This window comes from Gossypium hirsutum, chromosome A05 (genome assembly GCF_007990345.1).
Source record: "Gossypium hirsutum isolate 1008001.06 chromosome A05, Gossypium_hirsutum_v2.1, whole genome shotgun sequence".
NCBI lineage: Eukaryota > Viridiplantae > Streptophyta > Magnoliopsida > Malvales > Malvaceae > Gossypium > Gossypium hirsutum.
The window spans coordinates 30337035-30350906 of NC_053428.1; the positions used below are offsets into that span (position 1 = coordinate 30337035).

General features: G+C 29.5%; 1 protein-coding gene and 1 long non-coding RNA gene across 3 annotated transcripts; one reads left to right on the forward strand and one right to left on the reverse strand.

The window, feature by feature from the left end:
• Nucleotides 1-5793: 5793 nt before the first annotated feature.
• On the forward strand, nt 5794-6983 carry LOC121229037 (uncharacterized). The gene is made up of 3 exons (XR_005926470.1): nt 5794-6008; nt 6134-6360; nt 6813-6983. It is a non-coding gene; the product is annotated as an uncharacterized lncRNA (long non-coding RNA).
• Nucleotides 6984-8051: 1068 nt separating this feature from the next.
• LOC107900827 (cryptochrome-1) lies at nt 8052-11595 on the reverse strand. 2 transcript variants are annotated; one of them, XM_016826554.2, is made up of 5 exons: nt 11022-11595; nt 10393-10611; nt 9467-10173; nt 8589-9379; nt 8052-8483 (listed from the first exon to the last, which is right to left on the reverse strand). In XM_016826554.2, the coding sequence occupies exons 1-5, from the start codon at nt 11320-11322 to the stop codon at nt 8480-8482; spliced, it is 2022 nt and encodes a 673-aa protein (XP_016682043.2). In that variant the 5' UTR covers nt 11323-11595; the 3' UTR covers nt 8052-8479. The 2 variants fall into 2 exon arrangements, with proteins under 2 accessions (XP_016682043.2, XP_016682051.2); XM_016826562.2 differs by lacking the exon at nt 8052-8483 and having other exon boundaries at nt 8584-9379; nt 11022-11544.
• Nucleotides 11596-13872: the final 2277 nt, after the last annotated feature.

Genomic DNA, 13872 nt, shown 5'->3' on the forward strand with positions numbered 1-13872 from the left:
AACTAGTGGTTAGAGTTGTCTATGGGCCGAGTTCGGGCTAGGCTCTAACAAAGTTCTACACTCGAGCTCAGCCTCGCCCAAAAAATGTGCCTAAATTTTTACCCAAGCTATATCCAGATAAAAATATTAAAACTTGGCCCGGTCTGCCCGTATTAAAATTTCTTATTTATTTTTTATATATAAAACATTAAAAATATAATTAATCAAAGACACTAAACACATTAAAATAAATATTTCCCAACAAACTGAAAATAAAATTTAAAAAATCTTTATACTTGAATAACACTAAGATAAGTGCAATTTAACAAGTAAATGCTTCTAAAATAGTAGCAAAATTAACGATAAAACAAGAATATACAATATTCAAATAATAACAACAAAATAGTAACAACATAATAGTGAAATGGTAGCAAAAGAGTGGGAAAACAGTAGGAAAACGACAGCAAAATAGCATAATTTTTTTTGTAAATTCGGGCCGGGCTAGGACAAGAAAAAATCTTACCCGATGCTTGACCCACTCTCTAAACATGCCTTATTTTTTTACCTAAGCCCATTTTTCGAGCCTATATTATTTTCCAAACCCTCACACTTTTTGCGTGGGTCTTCGGACCAGGCCGGGTGGCTCGACCCATGGACAAGTCTACCAGTGGCCATGAGTTTAAATTTTTTTTTGAAAGCATTTATTTCCTACCTTAACTAGTGGTCGAGGGTTCAATCCTCGCCTTGGGTTCAATCCTCGCCTTGGGTATGAAGTAACTTTAAAACTTGTGGTCAGTGCCTACCCTTTAATGAGCCTATAGAACATAGACAATTAGTCAATGGGCTAGTTTTAGCAGATACCTTGGGAAACAAAAAAAATATTTTATGATAATTAATATCTTATATAAACTCAATAATGAACAACACATAATTAAAACTTAATTTAAAACACATATATTACAATTATGAGAGTGGATAGTGACATGTTAGAGTTGGGAATGAAAAATGAAGCTAAGCATCATTTAAACAAATACTCATATTTATATAATTAAAATATTCATATTTTATACTATAAAATATATTTATTAAATATTTATAGGTTGTAATATTATTTATTATTAAAATGTTAATATAAATATTTCTCAATAATAGATTTGTGAATATTATTTAAAATTATTATTGTTAAAATTTACTATTAAAATAAAATTTAAATTTAAATAATTTATTATATTAATATTCAACATTATAATATTTATATTTATATTTTAATACATTCAAATATTTATATAAGGCTTAGGTATTTTAAAAAAATATCCTAGTTGAAAAGTGCAATCAATTGAACTTTTAATAAAAAAAATTAGCAATAAATTGAGCCTTTGTAATATTGATTTTCATTAGAACCCTCGACGGACCGTTAAGTGATAACATGATGATTGACGTGAAAATTTTAATGACATAGCAACTGACATGGTATTAGATGGAAAAATATTGTTGTATAGGGCTTAAGTGATTTTTAAATTATAAAAAAGGCTTAATTGGATTTTAAGAGTTATATAAAATTCCCTCAAAATTATACAAATAATAAAATTTATAAAAGAAGAAGTATTTTTAATTTTTTATAACATTTAATAATTTTTAATAACTATGGCGAAGTATGTGAGAGACATGCACACTTAAACTCATCGTAATAAATGGGTAAGTATGTGTAAACACTTTCTTCAGGGATTATTAAAGATAACTTGCGCGTAATAAGTTTGTACTCCTTCAAAAGGCATAACAAAATGGGTCTTAATGTGCATGTCTCTCACAGACTTCGTGATAGTAACCACCCTGCCATGGCACCAAATGGTATCCTCCTATTTGAAGAGAAAGAGATCTTATTCCTCCTCAAGTGACTTTGAGCACTTATTCTCAACAAACAACCTTCTTGGCCCTCAACAATCTACCTCATCTTCTTACCTTTCTCCTACTCTTAACCTATTTATATGAACCGACCTCCTTTGCACCACCACCTTCTCCTCCCTACTTTTTCCCTTGATGGGACTTGTATCAACAATGATATATATAATCACAAGTCTCTGTACTTTTATTTCATGGAATTTAGTCATTCTATTTTTTATATTTTAATATTTAGGTCCAACTGTTAAAACTGTTAATTTTTTTTGTTAAATTGGTTGTTGCGATATTTTTCAAATAAAAAAAATATTTAGTTGGTAATCATGTAATTAAAAAAATGACTTTGTAGTTAACTTGAATTTAACAACAAAAAGGTTAACAATTGGACCAAAATTTTGAATTCTAAAAAAATAGAGTAACTAAATTCTATGAATAAAAATATAGAGATTTCTAGCACATTTTAACCTATATATAAAAATCAAGTTAAAGAGAAACTTTTGAATTACTAAATAAACATTAAATAAATCATTTAAAAAAAATAGAGCTTTTAAACGTCTGAATTATACAGTTAAAAATACTAGATAAAATCATATCAATAAAAATTTTTGTATAAAAGGGTTTTTATTGGTTTGAACTACACAATTGAATATATTATTTTAAATAAATTATTATTTACTTAGTATTACAATTGTATACCAATTAAATTTAAAGATTTATCATTATAAATATCATTCAACAAATGGAAATTATTAACATTGGTAAGTTTGAAGTATCTTTAAAATAACTGAGTATCAAAGTAATGGTTTTTGAATAGAAAATTTCAATACATAATCAAATGACAATGGCATCGGAAAAATATAAAAGATCATTTTAATCAGCGATAATGTAAAATTATAATATTCGTTCATCATTATCATACATTTATTTAGTTAATAAATATCATACTAATTTTATTTTTAACTCACCCTTATTCACTTTTTCATTATGAAAGCTTCACTTTATAATTGTACGTTTCTATCAATTTTAATTTTATTTTATACTATTTTTCTAATTAGTATTATAATTATACTTTTATACAAATAATTTATTTGTTATTATTGTTTAAGTAATTTGCAACTCTAAAGCAATTAATTGCATCCGGAATTCAATGTTGATTGAAGAAAATGACAATGATGATAGATTGAAAAAGAAGATCAGAATGGAAGATGATAACGAGAATTTTTTGATATATTTGTAATATTATTAGTATTTATTTTTAATATAGACTTTTTTTTAACCTTTTAAGAAGTTGAATTTTTAAATTATCTTTAATTTATTCCATTGGTATTTTTTGTAATACAATTAAATTATGTAATCTCAATAATTGTTTCACTTATGAAAATAAATTTTTAGAAAATTAAAAAGTATATTATCAATTTGTAAAGTTTAATTTGATTATGTTTAACACAATTTGAATTTATTTTTTAATTAATAACATTATTATTTAGTTTTAAATTGAAAAAAATAAAATATAATGCATATTTGTTTAATATTGTAATAAAAATAATATAAATTTATATATTTACGTCCAACGCATGTGATATCGAAAATTAATTCATATTTAAATTTACAATGAAATTTGAGTAATACATAGAAATGGCAAAGTAGATGTACTATATTTTGGTAGGTTTTTGATGAATGAATGATGTACACAAAGATGTTTACTTTACATTCAATGGCCTTTATTAAGAGCAAAGATGAAAAGTGACTTGCATTCTATTTTGATACCTTCATGCCTTTTTGGTTTTATCTTTAAACGAGGAAATAAGAAAGATATGTAATTAATGTTGATTGAATCTTAATTCAATTAGTATGGATAGTGATGTTAATGTAAAGGGATATGGGTTTAAGTGCATTAAAGTTCATTATCCTCCTATTTATGCATTGGAGAGGGCTATAAATAATTTTACTTTAATCGATAATTAATGCTATATTTAGTCTACTATTGGATTGCTTTAATTGAGAGTAAATTTTATGTTTAGTCTTGCAAATCTTTTAGAATAGCAAAACTCATCAATTTAGGTAAAATAAAAATCAATCAATAAAAAATCAAAAAAGGTTGGATTAAATTAGATATTTTTTTTTGTTAAAAATTATCTTTTAGCAATTTAACTTTCAAATATGTAATTTTTTAATAGTTGGAAGGCATAATATCAAATTTAGGGCGTATTTAATAAATTGAAAATTTAAGTGTTAAAAAATTAAGTAATGAATTTTTACTGTTAAATTTTATAAGTGCTAAATGTATATTAAAAATTATTCGGTAAATTAGTAAATATAAATACAGAATATAATTATGTTGTTCAGTATAAATAAATATTGATTTTAAAATATTATTTATTTTTTAATTTAATCTTATTAATATTCTTATTTTAGATATTTTTAGATAAAAGATTAATGTGGTAATTTGAATATCTCATTTTAAAAAAAATCATTTATTTTAATTTTTTAATAAAATAAAATCGATTTAATATTTTATAAAATTACCTACTTGAAAATTTTATATTAAGTAAAAAAAATCAAACACATTTAAAATAATTAATGTTAAAATTTTTTATTTTCAATGGTGTATCAAGCACACCCTTAGTTTTCAACGTATACATTATTTTTTATCTTTTTGGCCTTTAAAATTTTTAAAGTAAATTTGACTCTGAATCTTTTAAAAGAGTTGAACTTGATTTTAACCCTTAAAAATATTCAAATTATTTTTTTAAAGGGAATAATGACTAAAATGTTAAACTTTTTAAAAATGGTAAGCCGCATAACTATCCACATGTACTCTATTTCTTTTAAATTTTTATGAACTTTTTATAAGATTTTTAATTTTTTTTGAATATTTTATAAATTTAAAATTATTTGTAGTAGTGATATATAAAACAAATAGTGTTATGTTAACATGAAATATACGTGAATTGTCATGCATGTTGCCACACTAATATCATTAGAAAATTAATGTTTTATTCAATATTTCTATTAAAAATAATTTAACTTTTTTGAAAAAATTAATTACAATTTAATTAAAAAAAAACAATAAGAGTCAAAATTAATGTGGTGAAGGGAAAAATAATTGAATGAAAAGTTTGATATTCTAAGAATTGATTATTCGAAGGTAATTTTGAATATAAAAGGGTTAATATGTAAATTGTCACTATATTTTAAGTGAAAATTAAAATTTGTTACTATACCTCATTTTAATTGATATTTATTATTATTTTTATAAAAAAATTTACCATTATACTTTAATTTTATTTTTAATTTTGTTGCTTTAAAAGTTTTGCCACATTGGATTTTTCTATTCAATTTTACTTTAAAATAATTTCTAGACAAAATTTAATAAAAATATTTTTTTATACTTTCAATATTTAGAAATAATAAGTTAATTAATATAATATTGAAATCAAATAAAAATGATCATTTTATAAAAAAATAAACTTATTTTTTATTTTATGATATATGTATTTCAAGTTTTTATTTCATTAAATAGAAATTTTAATTTAATTTATTATTAATATTTATAAGTTAAATTATTAAAATAAAATATTTGAAAGAATTTTTTCTATTTTCAAATAATCAAAATTAATATTGAAATGCCTCAAAAATTTTAATGTTTGACTGTTGGATTCCCATCGTAATTGAGTCTTTGTATTTGTGGTTTCGTGCTTTGTTTATGTAGTTGAGGTCAGGAGTTTGGGTCATATTTTTAGAAGTTTTACTATTTTATTTTAAAGATAACCTCTATCCTTGAATGACAAAAATAAGTTTAATTCAATTTAAACCTATGTCAAGAATAAATTTACTGGTTCATTGGTTAAGTTTTTATATTGTGTTTGGGCCTATATTTTAATCTCGGGGTACATGATAGGAAACATTTTTTTTTTGCTAAGCGCTCAAATCTTGTTGGAAGTTATAAAGATTTAAAATTTGTCGTCATCTTCTATTCGTTTCTTTCTTTTTGTTGTTCTTTTCTTTTCCTTCATTTTCTTGTCTCTTTTTGATTCTTCTATTTTTCTTCTTTATTTTGATCATGGTCATAAGTAAGTATGGGTCTAGACGAAGTTATACGCCGTTAATTGTATCGATCGAAAGGTTATTGAGTAAGTTTCACCATCAATTCACTAAATTCTGCAGCTTTTTTTCTTGTTTTCGTAAAATGTTTTGAATTGGGCATCTTGAGCGCATTGTGTAATTTCTGATAATTACTCGTTTGGTTTCCTCTTAGGCGGCGATATCGAGAGTAGCGGACCTCAATTCGACAATTCAAGTGACCGTTATTGACCTTCCGGTACATTTGATTTTGTTGGAAGGTTTCGTGTCGAAATCTTCAACATAAAGTATTCTGTGTATAAGTGTGCATCATTGTCGATAAAACTGGTTGACTAAGTTATTGGATGATCATTTTAGGCTTCGGAGATCCTCTACATTGTTATTGCTTCGAAATCTCTTCAGGTGCATACCGAAAACCTCAAATTTGTGAATTTCGAAAGTCAGAAAATATGGTTGTCAATGCCACACGGCCGTGTGGCAGACCGTGTAACACACTGCTTACCAAATTCGAGCCACACGGGTAGGCTATTGATCTGGCAGCTAGGCTGCAAACATTTTGAAAAGTGTCGTATCGACACTAAGCGGTGTGTAGGGGTGGATGGGTATTCTATATCCTAAATGGTGTGTTTTGATAGACGGAGATGGTGTGTAAAGGATTGGGGTAGGAATAACTGCATTTGTTTCTAATATGTTCTGTATCTGAACTAGAACTATTCGATTATAAGATTGATACAATAAATCCATATTGAATGTCTTCTAATTATCCGATACCTACTTTTATCATTGTGCTTTAGTTAAATCCATTATTGTTATGTGTTGGGTTTACAACTCATTTTGTGTTGATTGAATTTCAGGTGGGTCGTAGACTATCAGGTCGGCATAGTGGAAGCTCGGTCAATCACTTTATCACCCTTTAATTATACTATTAGTAAATTTCAGTATTCTCTAGTAATACGATATTTGATGACGATTGAATGTTGGTTGATTCTATGATTGCTATAACGTGTTGAATGATTTTCTTTTTATCTGCGAGCATAAATGTGGAGTTTTAATATCGTTAATGTAACTCTTCAAATTTGACCTTAACGTCTAGACTGGGTTTGGGGTGTTACAAATATTGAGTAGTAAAATTAAATCGCATAAGAGTTTAATGACAGATTTACTCATATTTTCAAAATATAGTGACAAATATCAAAGAAAACAAAATATAATGGAAATTTTCAATATTTACCTGTAGTGTGATGGCAAATTTGCACTTTAACCCAATATAAAGTTATAATATGAAATGATACATTTAAACAACTATCGACACAAGTGTTTAATACATGTGTAAAATATTCAATACATTTAATAAAATTTATTGTGTTTATATCTTAATGGTTGATAAATATTATATCTAACCATTTATCTTGTTTTCTCGTTGAAAGAACATAACTTAAAACAAAAAGAACTTTAAAGATGAATGATATTCTCATGAACATGTTAAGTTGATAAATTTTGATGGAAATTATTAATAATATTAATGATTTAATTGAAATTTTTAAATAAAAAAATTTAGGAGGATTTAATTTTATAAGTAAATTGTATTATCCAAGAAGCAGAAAAAGGAAACATGTTACATCTAGCAATCCACAACAATCAAAAGAACCTATACAAAACCTATAAACACAACGGATTACAACAATCAAAACCAGAAGCCTACTCTATACATTCCTCAAACTTCATTGCAAACATAATCGGTTATTGACAAGATATTACTCAATGAGACATCTACCACTGAGACGAAAACGTACAATATCTTTAATTTTCTTCAACAGAATTAGAAAAATTCCCAAATAGCCTACTATTCTTTTCACACCAAATAAAATACACAATTGCATTCCATGCCAATTTAAGCAAGCAGACAAGGAATGACTTACCTTTTAAACAAGAAGTTGCCCAGTTAAATTCTTAAAGCCACGTACCAACTGACCTTCTGATACCACACAAACCTAGAACAAGTTGCCATAAGCCTCTAGATTACGCACACTAAAAAACATGGTTTCGAGACTCAAAAGCATCAGAATACAAAAGACAACATCGATCATTTAATATTCTTGGAAAGCCCTAACTCCTTTTAAATTTATATCCGAAAATTTGACGGTAAAAATGACAAACATAAGTAATTAAATAAAAAGAAAAGAAAAAGAGGGAGCACTAGGAATGAGTTATACAATACAACTTCCTAGTCAGTTAAAAAGTAAATACACAGAAGCCTGTTTTTATTCCAGGATTACAACATTTCTACCATGAATCTCATCTACCCTTTTATATAAAGGAGACAAAACACTATACAGCAGAGCTATGCGTATGGTAGAACATTGGATAGCTGATCATTCACCCAACTCCCGAGTTGGCTGCAGATCGAGTTAGATTGGTGGACAATACATGGGGTTGATAACATGCCATGTTATCGTCCAATCCGGCCACTAGACTGAGCGTTCTGCAAGTACTAGGTCCCTGCCTTTGGCGTGCATTCGTTTTACCTGTAAATCATATTGTGGAAGTAGTCATGGTTACACAGGTATTGGATTGATTATTGATCGGTTTGATATGGATTCGATATGGAACGATGATTCAGAGGAATTTACCCGGTTTGAGATAATCGCCTCCAATTTATGATTTGGTGGGACTGTGGATGCCCTTGAAGAAAAGATGAGCTTGCACCGATACCACTTTCCTCACTTATAAATTGCTCGGGGTAACTCGAAGATGGCGGGGACCAAACTGGAACAACTCCGCCATCCCTTTCTCTCCTACTACTACTAGATGATTCTGCTGTGGAATCCTCAGCATTTCTCAACCCGATCGGGAAGTTAAGTTGCAGGTTGCGTGCTGTTTCTGGAATCGCTTGGTTTAAAATGTCTCTCCGTTGTTCTCGATTTATATTTACAGTTCCTGGAACTTCTGCTCTGCTATCTTCTGCTGAAGTTCTAAGATACAAAGAAGACTCTTCATGTTCACCTCTCAACAAGGAAGAAGTGATGCTAGGAACCATCTGATCCTCATATCTCCGTGTTGTAGCTGGAGCATTGTTCCTAGCTGGTTCAATGTTTTCCTCCATTTGTATGTCTTGCGGAAATGCAAATGGCACTGACTCGGAAGAGTCTCCGAGGCCTTCCTCAGTTCCATTCTCGATTGCAGCTCTTGAAGCTGCTTCTAGTTGCCACATCTCTGAAAGTGCTTCTTGCAACCTGGATTTTGCAGCATCTATTCCTACAATAGGCAGAGGGTAATTTGACCCGAGCTCGATGCCAGCAGCTTGGAGTACAGATTCAGGAGCATTCCATGGATGGTGAATCCAATCAGTTGGTAGTCTTGCAAGTTCTGGAAGCCACCGACGGACATATTCTCCATTCGGATCGAATTTGTAACCTTCAAACTGTAAAATACTTTTAACTAGATGAGAATGCATACACTAGATATCAAACACTTGATGAAAGCGAGCTAAAAACAACTGCAGCCAAACCTGCGGATTATCGATGCGGTCGAACTCACGACCATCCGGGAGAGTACCGGATATATACTGCCAACCGAGAGCATCGCTTTCTAAATCTGCATCCAAGAGAGTATCCCAGAAATACTTCATACCCCATCTCCATGGGAGCTGCAAAACTTTGACAAAAAAACTCGATACAACAACTCGAATACGATCATGCAGCCAACCAGTGGCCCATAACTCTCTCATGCCAGCATCCACCAATGGATAACCTGTTCTTCCTTGTCTCCATGCCTTGAAATAACCCTCATTGACAACCCAAGGGAAAAACTTAAGATGTCCGAGAAGAGGCCTTTCATGGCTGTAAGGATGGTTAAAACTCAAGTATCTTGAGTATTCCCTCAAGCCAATCGACTTCAGAAACAAGTTTACACTCTCTTCACCAGCTTTGTTCCCTTCATTAGCCCATAAAACCTGCTTCATTCGGACGAGATGAAAGACTTTTCGGACACTAACCTCCCCAAAATGCAAATGGGGGGAAAGAAATGAAGTTGTTGCACTATCAGCTTTTCTTCTGTTCTTCGAGTACTCAATTAAAGGTCCATTAATGAACGTTGTCAAAGCTTTATCCGCATTGCTCCACCCTGGTGACCATGCTCGAGCTAAAAGCGCATTGCTTCCCTTCTCCAATTCATCTTCGAACACCAACACATCCGTAGTGCAAGTTAACACATCACCTACACACAGATTGAACAATAAACATGTACAGTTTTAAGGTCAGCCTCAGTTGCAATACAAGTATAAATCAATTATATTAGACCACTGTAATGCATTAACAATATGGAAAAGCTATATTAATCAACATGGTTTATTTGTAAGGTCTTTGAGGGATCATTATCCTGTACCCATAACCAGATATGCATGACGAAAGGAAGGGGCATTCAAAGGAGAATAACCTGAAGTTATTCTTTTAGGTGGAAGAAGAGGAGCCTCAGGGTCAAATGGCATGTTAAGGCATTTTTCCCAGAAAGCATTAAAAGTAGTGAAAGGGCGGCCATTATCATCATTTACATCCCAAGGTTCATAAAGCAAATCTGCATTGAACGATCGAACTGCTACGCCATGGGCCGTCAATACTTCCTTTGCTCGATGATCCCTAACCAGAGATATAGGATCTGAACCCCAAAGAAAAAGGCAGTAAGTTTCCACTTATGTTAAACATAGACTTTCATTTTCCATTGCTTACTAAAATGGAACATAATCAGAAACCAAAGATTGCAGAAAGCCAAGGCATATTTAAACCACAATTATAAGAATCTATTTCTCCATTGATGCGAACCTCATAACACTCAATTACTATATCTATATATTAGATATTGATATAATCATCTTTTTGTATCGAAACTAACAAATAAAGAAAGTGGAAACCATCAATGAGAACTACTGGGAACATACTGAGAAACACAAAATTAATGAACAATCACAATTATAAGAATCTATCTCTGGATTGATGCAAGCCTCGATTGTTATATATAATCATAGTTTTGTTCAGTTTTACAAGAAAAAGGGGGGGGGGGGAACTAACCATACAAGTGATTGAAGAAGAGCTGAGTGGCACCAGTGGATTTAACAATCTGGAGAAGAGATGAAACACTATCAGTTGATCTCTTTGTGATGAGACAAGTTCCCAGGCTCCTCAAAGAAGAATCAAGAAGAGCCAAACTATGTTTAAGCCACCATCTTGAAACCCTTCCAGGTTGATAATGGCCTTCTTCTTCAGGTGCCCATATGAAAACTGCAAAAACAGGGCCTGCCCTAACTCCAGCTAAGAGTGCTGGATTATCTTCAACTCTAAGATCCCTTCTAAACCAAACTATGCTCGACATAACTCCCGAAACAAAAACCCAGATTTTATCTTTGCTTAACTATATACCATAAGGCTCGGAATTCTTGGTTTCTAAGTGTAAAGTTTTATCTTTCTGGCTATTTTGTCAACCAAAGGAGGTTTTAAGCATTATTAATGGAGGATAATAGTGCAAATGACTAATTATTTTGTAAAGATTATTCCCTCTGTTTTTTTTTATTGAATATCTTCTATATATGAAGCCTGAGTGAAGAGGATTGGTTAATGGAAATGGGGGGACACACAAGAAAATTGATAGGCAATTTGCAGCCACAACTTTTTTTATTTTTATTTTTATTCAAGATTTTCAATTTACTGTTTATCCTTTGCAACAAAAACAAAAACCCACCCACCACTCTAATTATTTCCTTCGCTTTATTTCTGTATCATATACTTTGTAATTTCAAGATATTCAAAACTCATTTTCACCATTCTTAATTTGAATCAGATTTTATTATTCTCAAATTTAAATGATTGATTTTGAGAATAAATTTTATTTGGATTGTAAATGGGTTCAGGTTGGAATAAGACCTCCAAAAATGAATTTCTTTTATTAATTTTTCAATTTATTTATGTAAATACAAATTTCAATTTTTATATGTAATTTGAGTGACTCAAATTCATTCTTTTTATTTCATCTAAATAGCTCTCAGTTAGTACAACGGTAATACTAACATTATCAGTAAAAAGCTTGAAACTTTAAGCATGGTTTTTATTTAATTTTAATATATACACACTTTTTTCTATCTATATGATACAAATAATAGATCAGTTCAAAATTTTAAATGTATGATAAGTGTTAAAATTGTATAATCTAAATTCTTGTTAAAAAAATAATAAGATAGTGAGATCTGTGTGAGCGGAAGCCCCTACGATATGGTATAGATTGCACAAGTAAATTTCATATATAATTTTTTCTCGAAAGGGTTTCACATAATAAAATCTGTGTATTCTATTTTTTTTCTATTTCTTTACGATTCATTATCATTATCAACCTTCGATTTTCATCTTTCTTTCTTTTATAATTAACTTTTTTATCAAAGAAATTTTAATGAGTAAATTTTATAAAAAAAATATTTATCCAAGTACAACAATCACAAATATTAGCATTTTGAAATGATTCATTTTAAACTATTAGTATTTTAAAACTTTTAAAATTTAAAAAACTTGCATGCAAATCACTCAAACATTATGTTTGATAAATAATTATAAAGGTAAAAGAAAATTTATATATTATTTGAATAATTAAAATTAATAAAAGAAATTAAAGTAAATGAGGTACCTCAAGCTTTCTTTTTCTTTTTCTTTTGGTAACTTATGAAAAGACAAAAAGAAATGATTTATTATAACAATATTTTCCATTTATATAATTTTTTATAAAATAAATGAGATATCTCAACCTGATGTTTGGGTTGAAGCAGGAGAAAGGAACATCATTTCTTTATTTCTTTATTTTCTTTTACATTATCTACTTAAATAAAAATGGTTGAATTTGTTTTACCTTTTTCTAAACTATTTGTTTCTCTTTTTTGTTTTGCTCAGCCACAATGCTAGCATCCGTATTGACTACTATTTGCCTTTTTCTCTTTCTACACCAACCCTTATTTTTTTTATTCACTTCATGTGCTTTCTATTTTTTTAGTTTGTAAATAAATTTTGTAAGCTCTTCATTTACTCTACGTGCCTTCATTTTGTTTTTCAGTTTATAGATTTATTTTGTGGGTATCTTCATTGTCTTCCTAAGTTGTGATGGATAAATGATGATGTTGTTGTTGAACCTTCACTAACGACCAGTAATTTTTCTTGGAAAGTGTGTTGGTCGTAGATACTTGAATTATGGTTCTTTATCGACTTCTTAATATACTTCTATTTTGAAATAAAAAGTAATTTCACGAGTCAATTTGGACCCGTGTTGTCTTTAAGTTTTACATGTTTTTTTGTTTGTTTTCCATTGTTAAATAAGTTTTCACTTTCGAAAGTTTTTATTGTCTTGTATGTAACTTTAGCAGATTTCCTCGTCGTCCTCCCCAATTTGGTGGATGTTCGGTTCTTTTACTGATTTTGCCCGTTGCTTTGAACCATTCGAGGTTGATTTCCTTATCATGATAGTTGTTTGAATCACTTAAAATATGTTGTGTTTGAATTGTGACAAAGCCTATTATCAATATGCCGTAATATTCAATTGATGCTAAGACCGAAACCTTCATTGTGTTGATGGAGCTTATCCTTCACCACTAACATTCAAATTTAATGCGATTAACACAACAACGAACAAAAATGAAACCGAATATTTATATTGATTTCATAATAAAAAATGAGATATGGGAAGAGAATGAATTATAAAATGATTGCATCCGATTCTCTAAAAGAGAATTAGATGAATGATATTATCATATATCTCAACTTGAGAGATTGCATTGGAAGCTTTAGATATTGAAAGGGGACGGCCATCCACCCCATACCTTTCCTTTCTTCTTCATAAAAAAAGCTCAGATTCCATTTTTGTGTTAATGTTAAAAGTCATCTATGATGC

What these genes read in the sequence shown, in the direction of transcription:
- LOC107900827 (XM_016826554.2), bottom strand. Translation starts at nt 11,322, where the DNA reads ATGTCGAGCATAGTTTGGTTTAGAAGGGATCTTAGAGTTGAAGATAAT. An exon ending in ACCTAAAAGAATAACTTCAG is followed by an intron (nt 10,174 to 10,392) that starts GTTATTCTCCTT and finishes ATCTGTGTGTAG; the next exon opens with GTGATGTGTTAACTTGCACT. An exon ending in ACCGCATCGATAATCCGCAG is followed by an intron (nt 9,380 to 9,466) that starts GTTTGGCTGCAG and finishes AGTATTTTACAG; the next exon opens with TTTGAAGGTTACAAATTCGA.